This window comes from Akebia trifoliata, chromosome 8 (genome assembly GCF_017979445.1).
Source record: "Akebia trifoliata isolate Shusen 1 chromosome 8, ASM1797944v1, whole genome shotgun sequence".
In the NCBI taxonomy this organism is placed as follows: domain Eukaryota; kingdom Viridiplantae; phylum Streptophyta; class Magnoliopsida; order Ranunculales; family Lardizabalaceae; genus Akebia; species Akebia trifoliata.
The window spans coordinates 34,715,460-34,735,782 of NC_141382.1; the positions used below are offsets into that span (position 1 = coordinate 34,715,460).

General features: G+C 35.4%; 1 protein-coding gene across 2 annotated transcripts in view; it reads right to left on the minus strand.

Annotated features, from left to right (window-relative positions):
- Positions 1-20,323, minus strand: part of LOC147396592 (lipase class 3 family protein) — a 78,367-nt gene that overhangs the window by 20,732 nt on the left and 37,312 nt on the right. For both annotated transcript variants that reach the window (XM_086451508.1, XM_086451509.1), the window contains 3 exons: positions 15,222-15,343; positions 15,049-15,140; positions 14,684-14,789 (listed from right to left, as the gene is read on the minus strand). In XM_086451508.1, the coding sequence (XP_086307634.1) occupies positions 14,684-14,789; positions 15,049-15,140; positions 15,222-15,343 (320 nt within the window). The remainder of the gene's footprint in view (positions 1-14,683; positions 14,790-15,048; positions 15,141-15,221; positions 15,344-20,323) is intronic.

Consider the following 20,323-nt stretch of genomic DNA (forward strand, 5'->3'; position numbering starts at 1 on the left):
AAAAATTTAGGGTGTCGCATCAATTTTCCCCTCCAATTATCTTGGTCCTCCACTCGGAGCTACCTACAAGTCAAAAAATCCTTATGGGATCCTGTGATCCATGGGTCAAAGTGGAAGTTGGCTTCTTTGAAATCAAAGCATGGTTTTTAGTCTCTCCATTTATTGTGTGTTCTTTTATTGATCCTTATGAATTTTACCAAGAGATTGGAGAAGATCATTATGGATTTCTTATTGTATGACCAGAATAATGCCTTTAGATATCATTTAGTGAATTGGATAAGTAAATTTCTACTTAGGATTAAAAATCATACAATTATGACTTCCGCTCTTTTTGCAAAATGACTAGAGAGATTTGGAGGTGGATTAGTTCATCGAATATAAGAATTTTGGAATTCAAACCTTCTTTTATCCTATAAGGGTGTAGCGTGTGAAAAGGTATTTTTGAGTTCCAGGGTTAATTTTCTAAAAGGATCGAAATTCAGATTTTGAGGGTGATAAGGTTTACTTGTGGGAAGACAATTGAGAAGGCAAGGATCCTCTCAAAGATCATTTTTTTCCAACACTGTATTATGATTCCTAGTTTCAATGTTAAGGAGTGCCATGCACAAGATTTTGCAATCTAAGAGCGTGAAAATCACTCTTGGAATCTCAGATTTAGGAGAAACTTGAATGATTAGGAGATGATTTTGTTGCTGCTTTATTGACCATAACATCTTTGGATCCATCATTTAATCCTCATTCATAGATAAAAGAGTGTGGATATGGTGTCAAGATGGTACTTTTTCGGTAAAGTTATTTCTATATGGCCTTGATTGTCCTGTTTCATCTTATCTTTAATCCATGATATTAATTTGACAGATTTTCTAAAAATAAATTGAAATACTTCCATTTCCACAAGGTTCCACAAAATTTAACCGACAGTTTCATTTTCTATTGCAGTGGAAATCACCATACACTTGGTGAATAGTAATTTTGATTTAAATAATCAAATTTCATAAATAAAAGTGGAAGTTTCTGGTGCAAAAATTTTGATAAACAGTAAAATTCGATCAAAATATTCTTTAAAAAAAGATTACAAATTTATTGATAATATTTATAAACATAACAAAAGGATATATAAATTACTTGTATTAAGGACTAATAAATTATTCAAAATATTTATTTATTGGAAGAAGCACATTATAAATAATTAGTTATCTACATATCATCTTATTTTTAATTATTTTAAGCATATAAAAACATTCATAATCGTATATACATACAATTTTCCATCGTATAATTATTTATTTATTTAACTGATAATTTGTTCATAAATATTTAAGAAAACAAAATATAATAATGTGCTAATTGATAAGTTTGGGAGTCCAACTCAAAACCAATAGACAATAGAAGAAATAGAGCAGACCTACCTAGGGGCAAAGAAGAGAAAACAACCATGAAAAAACTGCTAAGGGGAACCCAAAGTGCAACTCGATCAGGCTGGTTATAGACAAGCTCCCACCGACACAAATGGTGCAATCAGATGTGGAAATTTAGACTAATATGTGTGAAATCTTCAAAAGAAGTCGAAAAGTTATGTTGGAAGAGAAAACTCTCTCTAGAATCTATTTCATTCCACTAAAACTTGTTTACAACTACATTTGATGGTCTATTTATAGGCAAAACAGAAACATAATAGCCCAAGTGAAATGACAACATTACATTGAGGGGAGATAAGAAAAATGAAATTTGATTTAGGCAAAATAAGGGATTTAGGGAAATCTGGTTGGGGATTGGGTTAAGAATTTGGACCAAATCTGATGCAAGACGGTGAGAGGAGATGAGAAATTGATTTAGGCAAAATAAGAGATTTAGGGATATTTGGTTGGGGATTGGATTAAGGATTTAGGCAACAATAAGAGAGATAAGAAAATGGAATTTGATTTTGGAAAAATAGGGTATCTAGGGTATTTGGGTATAGGGTAGATTTGGTTTAGGAGATAAATAAAGCAAAGGTTAAAGAAAGTGGGAAAAGATTAAGGGTAAAATAAAATGGGGTTTGTAGGTTTCAAGAATTAAGAATCAAGAAAGGGATTTCAAGAATCAAGACTTCAAGAAATCAAGAATTCAAGATTTCTTGAAAAAAAAATCAAGAAAACAAGATGTAGGGGTTGGGTTCTTGAAAGGATTAAAAGGTTCTCGATAGTTTCTTGATTTCTCACAAATAAAAAAAGAAGATAGATGATAAGAAGAAGATTAAAGAAAAGAAAAAAAAATGATATTTACCTTGGAATCACCCCAATAATTTCCATGGCATCAACCATGTTGAATGCACCAACATTCAAAAGAAAACATAAACTTCATGTTTATTCCATTCATTCTCTATGAATAAACCCTAATATAATCTATAACTAAAGAAAATCAACCAAGAGTCCTAATAAAATTAAAATATCCTAAAGAAAATCAACCAAGAGTCCTAATAAAATTAAAATATTCTCACTCCTAATTTTCAAACCCTAATAAACTTAAATAAAAAACAAAATAAAGTCAATAAACTGCCCCTAAATATTATACTAAGACCATGGGCCAATAAAACATGAAAATAAGCCTCAAAAACATAAAATTAAAGCTTTAAAACAAAAATATAAATAAAAACTAAAATCTACTCTTCAAGATTTGATGTCTCCATCAGTTCTTTTTGATTGGGAAGATTTTACCACTAGTAAAATAAAATTGTAGTAATTCTCATCATCGGTTGCGTTCCGCATTAATTACCCTTACATGGACACTTAAAGTTACAAAATAAAACTAAAGAGAAACTAACAACTAACTATTTCAAATTGTTAGTAACCTAAACAACAAACAATTAACTAACTTGGACTGCATCATTCTCCCATCCATGGTTTAAAATCTCGTTCGATGGAATGTTTTTGTTTGTCAAAAATCGAAATGATATCGAAACTTTCAAAAGATTTCTTTTGAATTTTAAAATAAGCCTTTTACAAAAGACTGTGGTCAAAGGGCATGTAATCAATTTAAAAAAATATTGGGTGTTTGAAATAGTTATTAAAATGAAAGGGTTTTATTCAAGTAACCCACTCTAGAGGGTTGTTTTATTTAAATAGCCTAATCTTCAAGAAAAGACCAAGGTCAAGGGCAGAAGTTAGATAAAAAACCCTAGCTTTTTCAAAAAATGATGGGGAAAAAGGTGAAGATGCAGCAAACCGCCATTGCCTCCTCCGACTCAAACTTCAATACAAACCGGCGTAGATCTAGAGATCTCACCGATAAGTTTCTCTCTCTTTCTCTCTCTTCCTTCTTCCTTCCTTTTTCTTCCCTCTCCCTTCTACTTCTTTGTTTTTTTCTGAAAAAACACCGAAACAATCTATATTTCGTATTTCAATGTGTTCCGTCTCAGATTGCTGAAATATCGAAACTTTTGTATGAAACATTACAAAATTTTGAACCATGCTCCCATCCTTAAAAGAACTCAACCACAAGTTAGGCAACATAATAGGACAACAAATGTTGTACATTAAATGCATTAGATGTATTTAAATGTGGAAGAAGTTTCACCCTTTAACATTATCATTGATGCACTCCAATATCATGTAAGGTCACACTTTGCAAGTTTTAAGTTTGGTGTATAAGCCACCCAGCTGCTTATCTTTGGTTAAAACCACCCAAATCAAGTTGCCTACATTGTACACAACTCTCCTCTTATGAAGATCAACAGCTTCCTTATATTTGTTGTTCGAACTCTCAATTTGGAATTTGATTTGTACACGAAGATCCTTCATAAATGTTGCTATATCTTCAGTAGGTAAAGGAAGCAAATTAACAACACTAGAGGACTTCAAATCATACACCACTTCAAAAGGAGAAGTATTAGTAATTCAATTCCTTGAAGAGTTGTAAGAAAGTTCAACCAAAGGAAGAACATTATCCCATCTCTTGCTATATGCTCCCCAACTAGACAAGGGAAAAATTCCCTAGGCTTTAATTGATAACTTCCATTTGCCCATTGGTTTGAGGGTGAAAGGAAGTGTTAAAATTCAATTCGGTTCCCATGAACTTCCATAAAGTACACCAAAATAACTTAGGAACTTGGCATCTCTATCGGAAACAGTAAAAGTAGGCACACCATGCAACTTGTAAACCTCTTTGAAGAAGAGTTGGGCAACATGCGAAGCATCCATAGTTTTCCAGCATGGAACCAAATGCGCCATTTTTGAGAACCGATTCACAATCACCTTGATAGTCATTCTTTATTTGAATGCGTGAAAGACCCAACACAAAGTCCATACTGATGCACAACCAAAGTTTGTTAGGTACCGGAAGTGATAAATATGTAGAATTCTTATAAGGGTTTCTGGGTTATTTACAATCTTCCAAGGGTTCTTTTGTTATTAGTAACACTCTTATGATATTAATATATATGTTAATGAGAGAAAATAATATGAACTCTCTCTTTATCTCTTTTTCTTCTTTTCCACAAAAACCCTAACCCTAAAACTCTCAAATCTACTTGGTATCTAAGCTCAAGATCAAAAAGGACCTTAGAGACAAATTTAAAGAAAAATGAGAGATACAAGAAGACTCACTTACTTGCTGCGTCTGATGACATCAGCAACTGACGTGCTGACATCATTTGATGTTGTTTTCATCTAATATTTTGATATTTTCTGATTGTTTCTAAGAGAAGGTGATTTTTGAGAATTTTTTAAACAAGTTTCATGCGAGTTGGAGTTGTTTTGAGCAAGTTATGATGTTCTTAGAGAAAAATCAACAAAAATGACGAAAATTCAGGATCTGTCATTTTTTTCAATCTTTGTTTTACAAGTATTATATGACACATTGGAATCTGGAAATAAGGTGTATTTTGATACAACAAACGATGTTTTAAGAATTTTGATAATATGATTTTTTTTTTTGGCACACGCCCAAATCTGATCTCTTGTGCTATTTTCTGATCTTAATTGGCTTGTTCTCTATATTCTAATCCTTGCCATGTGTTATTAAAGAGGATAATAAGTGTGTTTCTCCATCGGGTGAAGTGTACATCAATTTCGGGTATCCAGTAGAGTGTATTTCGTACTCACAAAGTGTTTGTTATTTTTGTTCAAAAGGTTTTTTTATAATGTCTGAGGTCAATCAATTTTCAAATGTGCCTGTGAACGGTGAAGGGAATATGAGTATGGCTCAAAGTATTGCTCCTAATCTTAAGATCACAACAGTGAAGCTAGAGGGCCATAATTTCCTTGCTTGGTCTAAATCGGCCATACTATACATTAAAGGAAAAGACAAAATGGGATATTACCAGTAATTTACCAATTCCTAATTCTAAAGATCCAACCTTTGACAAATAGGATGTAGAGAATGCTATTGTTATGTCTTGGCTTCTCCATTCTATGCAACTCTACATTAGCAGTAATTACATATTTTTGCAAACCGCCAAGGAGATATGGGATGCAATTACAGAGACATATTCAGAAGTAGGCAACACAGCTCGTGTGTATGAGTTGCACCATAGTATTTGGCAGATGAGGCAAGGTGATTAGCCCTTGTCTACATATTACTCCACTCTCCGACGTCTATGGAAAGAGTTAGATCATTATCAGACATTTCAGACCCATTGTTCTATCAATGCTATTGCATATAAGAAGTTGGTTGCTGAAAATTGTGTATTTGAGTTACTTACCGATTTAAACTCTGAATACGAACAAGTCAAGGTTCAAATTCTAGGAAATGAGCCTCTTCCATCATTAACTGTAGTATATTCCTACTTGCATCGTGAGGAGCATCGTCATAATGCTATGCTCCAACTTACCATTCATGAGAGATCAGCCTTAGCCTAGATGTCCCAAAAAGTAGGTCACAATGGTGGTCGTGTTCAAGAAGGTGGTCATTCAAGGACAACTGTTGATGATAAAGATAAGTTGAAATGTGACAATTGTGGTCATACTCGCCATACTAGGGATACTTGTTGGGATCTTCATGGCCATCCATCACATAAAGGTTCATTCGTCGTTGGTCGAGGAGGTAGTCATTACAATAGTGGAAGGCGTTCAAACGCTCTTTGTATTTCTTCCATAGAGACATTAGAGCCTACTCTAACTTTAACACCTGCATCTGATAGTACTAACCTCTCTCAAGGTGAGATTGAGGCTTTTCGACGTTTTGTGGCTAAATTAGAGCCTCCTAATACGGCTTCTACATCTGCAGTCACTTACTCAGGTACTTCGGCTTCAGCCTTCAGTGCATTTGTTTCTACTCCTAATAGCTCTCGGGTTGTTAATTCAGGGGCATCAGATCATATCACTGGTATGTCTTCATTTTTTTCATCTTATCATATTTGTTCTGGTGGGGACGAAGTAAAAGTTGCCAATGGTTCTTATTCTTCTATACCTGGCAAGGGTAGTGTTATCACTCATCCATCTATGACCTTATCATCTGTTCTTCATGTCCCTAATTTTGCTTTAAACCTCATTTTTGTGAGTCATCACGAAATCATTAAATTTTAGTGCCACTTTTTTTCCTTCTCATTGTGTTTTCCAGAACTTGAATAGGAGGAGGATGATTGGTACAGGGCATGAGTAAGGACTTTATTTTTTGGAACCCCCATCACGGGTTGCTACATCAGTCCAAAAGCTTCCATCTACTGTGCAGAGTGGCCATTGTTTTGAGGAGTTATTACAGTGGCATAGGCACCTTGGCCATCCCTCTTTTTTGTTGCTTAAATGTTTGTTTCCTCAATTATTCTATTATACTTCTGTGTCAAATCTTCAGTGTGAAACATTGTCGGACCTCTTATTCTGCCAGTGATAACAAAAGTAGTTCACATTTTTCTCTTGTTCATTTTGATGTGTGAGGACCTTCCCTAATTACCTCATTACGTGGTTTTCATTATTTCGTTACATTTGTGGATGATTTTTCTCACGTTACTTGGGTTCACTTACTCAAAGCTAAAAGTGATGTTTATTATGTGTTTAAACTCTTTCACAAAATGATTGAAGCACAATTTTGTGTAAATATTAAAGTCCTTAGATCTGATAATGGTAGAGAATACATGTCAGATGGTCTTGCTTCATTTTTTAGTGGGCATGGTATAATTCTCCAAACCACTTGTGTAAGTACTTCTCAACAAAATGGTGTGGCTGAGAGAAAAAAATCGTCATTTATTGGAAGTTACTAGAGTTTTCTTATTTATTATGAACTTACCGAAAGTGGTTTGGTCGGATGCTCTCTTAACTGCTACGTTTTTTATTAATCGCATACCTTCGCGTGTCTCGGGATTTAAAATTCCCATTGAGATTTTGTCTTCTCCTGATAAGGTGTTTCTCATTCCTCCCAAAGTCTTTGGGTGTGTGTTTTGTTCATGTCTCTCAAGCCAACCACACCAAACTTGACCCTAAAGCCATCAAATGTGTCTTTCTTGGGTATCCTTCTAATCAAAATGGTTATAAATGTTATCATCTCCCTTCTCGTAAATATTTTGTATCTATGGATTTAACATTTTTTGACTCTTACCTCATTTTATTCCTCTTGGAACACATCTCTCCAAAGGTAGACAAATAAAAGTAGAGACATGTTTTCTCCCCAAGAGTTGTTGTCTTGTCCTCTTCCCCTTCCCTCTGACAATGTTGATAGTGGTCATAACCACGGTGATGATGGCCAGGGGGAGGTTCTTATTATACAAGAAACAATTACAAGTGAACAATAATAATAGCCAGGGTGAAATTCCTATTATGCAAGAAGAGAAAGAATTACTTGTGTATTCTAGACGTGACAAAGGCACTAAAGAGAGTCCTTATGAGCCCAACTCCAAATCCATTTGTCAAAGGTAATATCCCTACTCCTAAAATTGATAATTCTAATCTTCCCATTGCAATTAGAAAATGAGTCCGGTCAACATCCTATCTCCAATTTTATTTCATATGATGTTTTGTCTTCTCCTATCGCGTTTTTGCTATTGCTTTGTCCTCAGTATCTGTTCCTCATAGTGTTGTTGATGCCTTGTCTCAACCGAGTTGCAAAGGCAATGGAGGAGGAAATGCAGGCCCTTGAAAAGAATAATATTTGGGATATGGTTGTTCTTTCTAGAAGAAAGAAACCAATGGGATGTAAATGGATCTTTACTGTGAAGCATCGCCCAGATGGATCAGTAGACAGGTATAAAGCTAGACCTGTCGCCAAGGGTTACACTCAAACTTATGGCATTGACTACTGTGAAACATTTGCTCCGGTAGCAAAAATGAACTCTATTAGAGTCTTGTTATCCCCTACAACCAATCAAGATTGGCCATTGCTACAATTTGATGTGAAGAATATTTTTTTGCATGGTGACTTGGAAGAAGTGTATATGATACCTCCCCCTGGTTTTAGATGTCCAGCTGTTGAAGGAAAAGTATGCAGACTGAAAAAGGCAATATATGGATTGAAACAGTCTCCTAGAGCATGGTTTGAAAAATTTCACTCTGTCATAGTGGGATATGGTTACAAGTAGAGTCAAGCTGACCACACATTATTCATTAAACATTCCAATGAGAAAATTAGTGTTCTCATAGTCTATGTTGACGACATTGTAGTCACTGGTAATAATCATGAGGAAATGAAAAAATTAAAATGCCAATTAGCAAAGGAGTTTGAGATTAAGGACTTAGGTCAATTGAAGTACTTTCTTGGGATTGAAGTTGCTAGATCAAAGAAGGGTATTTTCATCTCGCAACGGAAGTATGTTATGGATCTCCTTCATGAGACAGGTATGATGGGTTGCAAGCCTTGTGATAATTCCATTCAGTCAAACCCTAAGCTTCATGAGTCCAATGGTGAGCCTTGCATTGGTGCTGAGAGATATCAGAGACTTGTGGGTCGACTTATCTACCTTACCTTAACCCGTCCAGATATTGCTTATGCAGTTAGTATAGTAAGCCAGTTTATGCATACACCAAATGCAACTCATTTAGATTCTGCTTATAGAATCTTAACGTACTTAAAATCCATTTCCAGACAAGGTTTAATATATGCTTGTCATGGTAATTTGCGTGTTGAAGCCTACGCAGATGCTGATTGGGTAGGATTAATGTCAGATCATCGTTCCACCTCTGGGTATTGCGCATTTGTTGGGGGTAATCTTATTTCTTGGAGAAGTAAGAAACAAACAATGGTTGCAAGATCTAATGCAGAAGCCAAGTTTAGGTCTATGGCTCATGGGGTGTGCGAGCTTTTATGGCTTGAAATCCTCTTAATCGAATTGAACCTTCCTATTCATGGGCTAATGAGTTTGTATTGTGACAATAAGGCAGCCATTAGTATTGCTCATAACCCAATTCAACAAGATAGAACCAAACACAGAGATAAATAGGCACTTCATCAAAGAAAAGTTACAATCTGGACACATTTGTACTCCATTCGTGCAAACTGAAGATCAGTTGGCTGACATCCTTACTAAATGGCTGGGTAGTTTACCTTTTCATAGCATTGTTAACAAGTTGTGAAAAATATATATGCACCAACTTGAGGGGGAGTGTAGAAATTCTTATAAGGGTTTCTTGGTTATTTATAATCTTCCAAGGGTTCTTTTGTTATTAGTAACACTCTTATGATATTAATATATATGAGTGAGAGAGAGAATAATATGAACTTTATCTTCATCTCTTTTTCTTCTTCTCCACAAACACCCTAACCCTAAAACTCTCAAATCTATTAAGTACAGCCCCACATTAGTAGCTACACCCTTACCCTTTTGGCACACATGGCACCTTTGAGCATTCCTTGTAACATCCCTTGTCATTCTCAACCAAGGGAACAATTTGACACACAACCTCATCCCTTGAAAAGAAAGTCATTTTTTAGTAAAAAATCAGCATTTTTACCTTGCTGAATTGTAATGTAGAATGGGAGAGAAATAATGATCCTTGAAACTATCAAAACCAACCACTACATTCCTCATCTCTATCAATAAAGTAACTCTTTGACTTAACTCATCAGCTACCTTATTAAGAATACCCGACTTGTGCTTCAAAGCGAAAGTGAATTGTTGTATGAAATTCACCCACTTCATGTCGTTTGTTTAGATGAGATTGGCTATTGATGTACTTAAGAGCTTCATGGTCGATACAAAGAGCCAAATGGCACCCCCAATGCTTGATAGTTTGTACCATGGCATAGAACTCCAAATCATAAATTGAATACTTAAGCTTGGCACCATTCAACTTTTCACTAAAGAAGGCAATTGGCTGTCCTTGTTGACTAAGAATACCTCCAATTCCAACACTCAATGCATCACAATCTAGTTCAAAAGTCTTATCAAAGTCGGGTAAAGTTAGAATGGGAGCCTCGATAAGTACCTTTAAGAGCACAAAACTATCTTGGGCTTCTTGTGTCCACTCAAATACCTTCTTGTTAAGGCAATTCGTGAGAGGGGCTGCTAAGGTGCTGAAATTCTATAATAAAAAGTGGCAAGACCGTGAAAACTTCTCACTTCTAGAATGCTAGAAGGTGTAGGCCAATCCACAATCGCTTTGACCTTGTTTTCATCCATGAGTACTCCATTGGAGGACACCACATATCCCAAGAAAACTATGCTAGTAACAACAAAGCTACATTTCTTCAAATTATCATAAAACTTCTCTTTCCTCAATAAATCAAACACTTGTTGAGGATGGAATAGAAACTCCTTCAATCCATGACTATAAATCGATATATCATCAAAGTAGACCACCACACACACTCCCAAAAAAGGTTGCAACATTTGAGTCATCACTCTCATGAGAGTGCTAAGAGCATTAGTGAGTCCAAATGGCATAACAAGCCATTCAAAGAGCCCACTGTGTGTCTTGAAAGCGATTTTTCATTCATCCCCTGGCTGGATTCTAATTTGAGATACCCACTTCAGAGATCAATCTTGTAAAATACTTACACCCGTTATGCAATCCAACATATCCAACCTAAGAATCAGAAAACGATACTTGATAGTTATCTTGTTTATAACCCGACTATCCACACACATTCTCCAAGAACCATCCTTTTTGGGAGTTCATAGTGTTGGGACTGCACATGGGGTAAGACTAAGCTGTATGTACCCTCACTTCAAGAGCTCTCCCACTTGCTTTTGAAGCTCTTCCTTCTCTTGAGGTGTCATTCTATAGGCTGCCTTGTTTGGAAGGGTTGAATCGGGTACTAGATCAATGCAATGTTGGATATCTCGCATAGGAGGCAATTCAAGAGGAAAAACATCAGTATAGTGTTCTACAAGTTCTTCCACAACTACTGGTTTATGAAAATCAGCAACTTTTTTCTTTTGGAATTAAAGCAACAATGTAACCAGAAGTAAAACTTTCCTAAATAAAACTTTTGGCAACAAGTAAAGTAGGTGTAGAAGGTTTAGAACATACATTTTTTTTTTTTTTTTTGATAAGTTTTAGAACATACATTTTTCTTCATCGGAAGTAGAGTATATTGTTGATTTCCTTTGTGAAGTGTTTAGGTAATCTTCTTGCCATCCTGAATTGTTTGCCAGTCATATTGCCATGGTCTTCCAAGTAAGAGATGGCGTTCATCCATAGGAACCTCATTAAAATACGTCTTTCGGATGGAAAAAGTAATCAAGCACCTTTTGGTAACTCTAACTCCCCCCCCCCCCCCCCCTGCGGCCTTCTTAAACCATGATAGTTTGTATGGATGGGAATGTTCTTCGGTCTTGAGGTTCAATTTATCAATCACCCCTTATGACAGCACATTTTCACAACTCCCTATATCAATGATCAAGTATCAAGTAACACACTCTTCCACCAATATTGCAAGTGGTTGAAAAGATATTGGTTCTCAACCAATTTTCTTCATTTTCATGCTTAGGAATAAGAAGAGTCTTCTTCATCACGAGTGTTAGTCCCTCTTCTTCATCAAGATCTCCACCAATGTCCTCATTGGCAGGTTGATCATAAATGAGTCTTCTTCATCGCGAGTGATAGTCCCTCTTCTTATAAAAATGCCTTATTGCAATGACCATTTGCCTTCCTACAGTCCAAAGACTTGTGCCTGGGCTCACCACATTTGCAGCACTTGAAGTTGCCATCTTGGAACTGCTTTCCAGTCCCAAATCAATTTGTATGGGACTGATTAGGTACATTAGAAATAGACTTTGCTTGCTGTCCAACCCCGGCAGCATCACTCTTACTCATACTTGACGATTTGCCAACCTTGGTATCAACTCGAAATGGTTGTCCAGCCCTAGAGTTACCTCGGGACTGTTGTCCATACCTTGGTATACTCCTACTTTGTTATTTTTCCACCAACAAAGCTCGATTATAGGCCTCCGAAACAGTCCACAAATTTTGTAGATTAAGGATATCTTGAGTAGACGGCTTCAAGCCATTATGATACCTCGAAACCATTTGTTCTTCGATTTCGTTAAAATCAACTCTTGCTACGAATTGATAAAATGCCTCAGTGTATTCAATCACACACACATGTTGCCGAAGATTGTGCAAGGTTTTGTACATGGTTGGCATGTAATTGAAAGGAAGAAATTGCTCCTTGAGCTTCTTCTTCATCTTCCACCAATCTTTGATCATCCATTTACCTCTTCGAACTCAACTCACCAATTATTCCCACCATGCGGAGGCTCTTCCCCTGATGGCAATTAATTTCACCTTCCACTCCTCGGAAACCTCATAATACCCAAAAACTCATTCAACAAAATTAAGCCAATCAACAAATTCTTATGGATTGAGGCTACCTTGAAATTCCGATAAATCTACCTTGATACTATTTTCCAATCGAAAATTACTATTCTGATTCATCCATAAAAGATTTTCGAAGCCGGAAGTGCTCAAGTTAGAAGTATCATCGTCTCCAGACATTGAATGAGGAGTTTGAGGCCTTCAAGGTTGCTCCATTGGAGGTTGAAGGCATTAAACTATTTCAGTTAAAGTCACAACTTGACTTCGAAGGTATTTTATCTCCTCTTGCGGATTAGGACTTTGTGTTGCCTCATTTCCTTATGGAATAATAGCGGCATTGGCGCGTCCCCTAACACGTTGATTTCGTCCTCGTGGTTGCCGATTCATTTCAAATACTTGATGGCACAACTTCAATAGTTGAACACCAAAAAATTTAGGTCTTAAATTGGAAAACATATCTAAAAATCTGCAACTTCAATAGATTTGAAATTTAAAACAGATCTAAAATCATATTAACTTCTCTCCAAATTAGATCACATTTATTTATTTTGCTTTGATACCAAATGATGCAATCAGATCTAGAAATTTAGACTAATTTGTGTGAAAACTTCAAAAGAAGTTGAGAAGTTGAGAAGTTAAGTTGGAAGAGAAAACCCACTCTTTAGAATCTATTTCTTTCCACTAACACTTGTTTACAATTACATTTGATGTCCTATTATAGTCAAAATAGAAACATAACTCAAGTGAAATGACAACATTACCCTTACTTGAACACTTAAAGTAACAAAATAAAACTAAAGAAAAACTAACAACTAACTAACGAACTCTAACAAATAATTATTTTAGGTTGTTACTAACCGAAATAACAAACAATTAATTAACTAACAAACTCCAACCACTAACTAACTTAGACTGCATCAACAAAATTCATCAAGAAGACCCTCGAACTCTTTAAAATCTTAACAACAACAAAAAAATATTCAAACCCGAAACATAAATGATAACTTCTAGAACAAAGGCTCCTTTCCCTAAAAAACTTAGCTAATTTATTTCTTCCAGATTCTCCAACACTCGACAAAAGGAGTCAAGCTCCAAAACATTATTTATCTAAATCTACAAGCCATGGTCTGCTAGCCATAAAGCAATGTGGCCAACAAACCAGGGAAGCATCATCAGTGGCTAAAGAGGAGAATAAAATGAACCATATAATAGGAGCAAAGGAGCAATAGATTAAAAAATTGTTAATTGATTCACAGCTGCCATTAGACATACACCAAAAGTCCACAAAGATAATTTTGTCCATTCGAGGTCCAGATTTGTCTATTTTATATTTTGTTATTTATTGAATATACTAATATGAATTACAAAATTAAAACACAAATGTACTTAATAACATGCTAAGATTCTAGGCATATCGATTTTTCTTTCCTTAATTTTTATTATTTTCAAATATTTTTTATTACAATGATCAGAATGGATTAAGGTATTTCAATTAGAAGTTTGCAATTTTATAAATAGATTGCAATACTTATATTTTTTATAAAAAAAAATCTACTTATGCCAAATTATCAAAATATATAACTTATTTTTGGCTAGTCAATCGGTTAGTGGTCGCCAGAGGTGAAGGCAGGTTCAACAGGTTTTGAAGCTAGGCTGTGGTATCAATACCCCACTAACCTTACCAACCTAGCTAAGTTGGTACCTTCTCAAAATATATTAAAATGAATATGCCAAAATTTGTAAAATGGACAGCCCCCATTTTCCTGTTGGTAAAAATTGATACTGGCATATTTCTGTCATTTTGTCTGAAACAAATAGAAATTTCTCCTATGTTAACCAAGAAATCAATTAATATTTCAAAGTAATAATTTTAGTATTATAAAAGGTTCATGCAAACAAAAGTTTCCGATAAGTAGTTCATTTCACTCTGGTTCTCACTATTTCAAAAAAATCATAGCATTGTATATATAAACTTGTCAACATAATCAATAGAAAAATGAGTTGATCTTAAATAGTCTGACCTGACTAACACGCCCTCGCCGAAGTGCTTCAGGGGATAGATTAACGTATTTCAGAAAGGCTGCTGCATGGCCTCGCCACCAGTTATCACCATCAAGAATTGGCCGCCTAGAATAATAGAACACCTAACTTATCAAGTGCAGAGAAAGAAAAGATGGAAGAGTTTACTCTGACAACATCACATAATAACAATCATCATAAAATCAAAACCAAATCAATGTTTCTTTCTCAAGAATAAGGTCACAAGTGCAAACATCAAACTTAGATTTTCTAAGCAATCATGAATTGCAGAATAATTTTATTATATTTATATATTGAGTTTCCTTGACATATAACCTAAAGTATACTATCCAGTGAAATAAAAAACCTGTTACGTGTCCAGGGAGTCAAAAACCCTTGTCTATACAGCCAGGCACAAGGAAATAAAATAGGATTTCTTCCAAAATCAAGCAATGGACCCTGCACCAGAAAATTTTCATGTAAGACACTGTTATGGAAACAAGACAGAATGGCTAACTAAGAAATGATTGATGGCAGAACCGTGTAGGCAGCCTCAGCAAATTGATGGAGAGCAACGGCCTCTCGAATTTGTTCTTCGGGTGCCTCCATAAATTCTTCATATGAATTTTTCGATTGGCGACGTCTCTGCAACAATGCAAGTCCTGAAACGAAAACATAAATAAATAAATCCTACAATGTTGAACGCAAATTAATGCATCCAGAATGCAGTGCAGAATGTGTAATTTGATGAGCTATATATCATTACTAGAGTTCTCCCCTTCTGTAAAAACAGAATGGAGTAAAAGTTGAAAAACAATAAAGTGGGTTAAAGGGGTAAATGAGAAAATATAATAATTAGAGGGGAAAAGATTAAAGGCAATAAAATGGCATTGTAGCTGGATGGGATATTTGTCTCACACAAAACTATAGGGGATGGGATGCTTGTACACCACACAACTGTAGCAAGGTGGACCTTACAGTTATGTTTTATTATATAGATTGATTCAAGGCACGTAAGATTCGAGGATTAGCTATGCAATTGGTTGGAGTACGAATGAGGGAAATTGTTCAAAATTGTCTTAGTTTTTCATGAGGGGTGTTAGATTTGGTCTTTGATTGAGATGTAGGTATCAGCATCCCAATAAAGCATGGTAAGCACCTCAATTTCTTGCAGAAAATTTGATGATGACCTTCCTTCAAAATGGAACCTAATTGAGAAATCTACAAAAATTAGGTTATAAATGAAAAGCAATACAACACCACAAATTTCTAACCTCCCTTGGAATGTTCACTTCATGGTATGTCCCATTTCGATTTGTAATATCACCATGGTTCAAATAAACGTCTCAGATTTTTTATGTTCCGAGATGAAACAAGAGGGAAACTGAAACAGTGGAAGTTTTCAGTGGTTGTGCCATAGATCCAGAGCAGAAAAAAGAGAAGGAGAGAGAAAGAGATTGGTGGTTCTCAATCGCCGGAGTCATGTCAAAAGCTTCAGCTTAGTCTTCTTTTTCTTTTTCTTTTTCTTTTTCTTTTTATTTTTTCTTCTCCTCCTCCTTTCTTTCTTTGTTTCCTTCTTATTCTTTGTTTCTATGTCTGCAAACTCAATCAATGCCCTTAACCTTGGTCTTTTATGGAAGACTAGGTCTTTTAGATAAGGCCTTGACGTTTTCCTAAATATTTTAGGAACTACCCCTTGACCATGGTCTTCCATGAAAGACTCATGTAAATGTAAATTGAATGTATCGAGTGTTTCGGAAATTTTTTCAAAATGTTTTGGGAATGCTTCAGTATCATTTCAATTTTTCGAAATAACCGAAACATCGAATTGAAATGAGATTTCAAATCTCATCTGTAACCCAGGTTTAAAATCTCGCATTGTCTATTGTTTAGGGTTTTTTTCGTTAAGTTAAAATTTTATTAAAAAAGGGGGACAAGATGGCCCCGAAAAAACAGACTTATTAAAAAGACATGAGGGCAGTTAGGCCTCCTCTAAATTACAAACCATATCCCACCTAGCAACGAAATCCTCAAAGAAGATTCCTTTGAAAACTCTATATAATATACCGCAAAAGAACAAAAGACCCAAAATTAGGGCTGCAACTTGGGTAGGCTAACCCAAACTCAACCCAGTTGATGGGCGAGCTTGGGTTGGTTTATATGGAAAATGAGTTGAGCCTAGGTTATGAAATCTCAACCAGAAATGAATTCAGATTGAGCTCAGGTTAAGGCTCAAGGCAACCAGACTCAACCCGAACCCGATACTATATATTTAGTCATTGATGGATTTGATTTAATATGGGTTGTCTAAATATTATTTAAATGATGGATTTGAAGGTTGTGTGCAAATTTATTTACTAGTGATTTTTTTTATATTGTATTTCTTTTTTAAGATCTGAAATAAAATTTATGTGTTGATAAAAATGAAATTAAGCTTTCTAAATGAGTCCAACCCACCCAAAATTACTTAACTTGGGTTAACCCGAGCTCAACCCGATTTTTGAAGCTCGATCTCGGGTTGAGCTTGGGTTAATGAGCTCTAACCCGATGGTCAGGTTGAAGGTTCTACAACTTTGGTTGAGCTTGGGTTGACCCTCCAACCCGCCCAAGGGTCAACCCAAGCTCAACCCGCCTAGGTTGCATCCCTACCCAAAATGGACTATAAAAGGTCATGAATTGCGAGCTCTTTCGCCTCAAAAATGCATAAATTTCTCTCCTTCCAAATTCCCTAACAAATGGCGAACGGGGTGAGACTCCAAAAGATCCGTTTCAAACCTCTGAAAGAGCTACCCCACGATCCCCAACTCTCAAAAAGCTCATTGAACGACCTCGGAAAACAGCCCTTCAAACCGAAGAGGCCAAGAAAATGAACTCAAACCTCGTGAGTAAAATCACAGTGGATGAGCAAATGATTCGCCATCTCCCCCTCCCTTACGCATAAGAAGCAACCATTCGAAGTTTGAAGACCTCTCTTGATTAACTAACCCAATGTGTTGACTCTCTCCAACAAGGCTTGCCACACAAAAATTGAAACCTTAGAGGGAACTTTTACACCCCAAACAAAAGAGGTTGGGAATGTGAAGTTGGAAGAGGGACGCTCCATAACGTACATATACCTCACTAAGTACAAGAGAACGGAATCAAAATTTCACAATATATAGTTTACACTACTAAATTTTAGCTTTTATTCATCAATAAATATAGAAAACTACTTTAACTACTTAAATTGGAAGTTAGAACTGAAGCCAGACTTTTTCTTCCTAGTGATGCTTTTTAAAAAGGTTTCGATTCTGAAAGAAACATAGGCACCTCGAAACATTACATGTGATGCATATATAATGTTGTTAAAACTGATTTTATTTAATTAAATGAATCTAAGAAGCTACCAAAAAAAATTTAATGGTTAATTTAGTGTCATAACCTTGCATTTGATATGTTCCACAAACTTTCCGAAACTATCTAAAAAACAAATTGAATTTCAATAAAAGATTATTTTTATACGTACTGGTATGTTTCAGTATGTTCATTAAACATACCAAAGCATATCAAAACATTGCAAAACATTCGAATATTTGATCCTCAAATTCACCATACAATGCCCCTGAAGAACTTACTAAAGCCCATTATCTTTCCACAATCCATTCATAAACATGTCCAGTCTCTCATTTGCACCAATTTAACCAATTGAAACTACAACATCGTTCACCTTTTTCTGCTCCAATTTTCTCACGTTATCTATATTCTACTCATATCCGAGTAACTAGAGCTTGGGATCTTTCTTTAATTTTTGTGATAATTAAATGTATTAGTAAAGGAATGAATCACAATAGATACAACCTAAATGTACAAGAAGTCCCACAAAAGGTCATGCTCCTTTGCAACAAAAAACCAACAAAAGGGCAATGATTTATTCTAAGTCATAACGAATTCCTCCCCTTTTCCCAACAAAGATCATGTTATTCATCTCTTTCCAAATAACCTAACAAATAACAAAAGGATGAACAGAAGAAATAATCCAACACAAAAGAGAAAAGGCAGATGTCTTCAACTTAAGAAGGCTTTTGTCAGACTTTTCTAAATATGAACTTCTACTCACATCCCATTACTCCTACAACACATCCTTGTACAATGCCCAAGACTCTACGTTAGGTAGCATGGCAACTTGGAATTTCATTTTTTGAACAATTACATCAGCGAAAAAGGTTAAAGTGCCAAAAAATGTAAACTCTATTACTCCTGATCATACGCTTTGTATCTCGTTCATAGAGAACACGTGCATAATGACAATGGCATAGAGAGAGGAACTAAAAAGAAACCGCGAAAGCCAAAAAATGTGGGTGATTTGGAATGCAAAGCCTTTAATTGCACTCACATTAGAAGATGAGTCACTTCATTCATCTCCATCTCTCTGGTGGCATTAATTTATGAGATTAACTTTTACAATGCACACAAATCAACATTACGCTGTTCTATCATTCACATCATTGAATCGACAGAATACTCTGAATATATTGAAAATGCTTTATGTTATAAACTTTGAACGTGTGGCTCACCCTTGTGCATGTAGATTCATATATAATGGAATTAGATTGGGAACGTATTAAATGAATTGCTTTCAAACCCTTTAAATTTCTCCCTACTTTTTCCCCCGATGATGATGGTAATGCTTTTCTTATGATCTAATCGAATATCAACTATCCAACCTCTCTACTTGAAACCATTCCCTTGTATTTAGAATCGACTCCTATTTCTACATGTATACCGAATGCAGCTTTTTCTCTCTGTATTTCGCTCCAAAGCTTGAGAACTCTTGTCATGCTGTGCGAATCCTAGCCTTCCAAAATGGGTCCACAATCCCCACTCCCCAAAAGAATATGTGAATAAACTCCAAATCATTCTCTCTTGAGGCTATGTTTATTATTGGTCGGTTATATTCACCATTTCATTATTTAGTGCGCCTTTTAATCACACTGCTGGAAACTCTCATTACCACAATCTTTATACCATAAATATACTAGAACTATTGGGTTATCTATCACCACAAGCTATCATAGACAAAACATCTCATCAATATAATTAGTCTTCTGTTAAATTGATAAAAGAACCTCCACACCTCTATCAGAATAAAGAAATACTTGCCACTACTCCTTATCCTGAAATGGGAACGCCAAATTCATATATGCACCCCAAAGAGAATAATGACAAGAGGCAACCCATTAGCCAATGGAAGTGGAAACAGGAGAGAGAACATGTAGAATGTAGCCTAGGAAGGTAGGTAGGTAGGCAAGCAAATAAGAAAACCTGTCATTTTCACGAACTTAGTTGCACTTTATCTAAAAATTTATAGAGAACTTCACTTTTTCTTATTATGACTGTTTATATAAGTTAATAGTTGCCTCAACCTACCATTTATCAAGGCAAATAAATGGATTTCTCATAATTCTACAAATCAACAAACATGAACCGATTTCATCAAAAAAGTTTGATTCGTAATCAGTCTACTTATCAAATAAAAAATGTTATAAGCAGTATGGATGATTTGGAAGGATAAAAAAAGATCAACACATTAACCTTTACAGTCAAATAAGAGCATGAATGACATAGATAACATAAACAAAGAAACATTTCATGGATGAGAATTA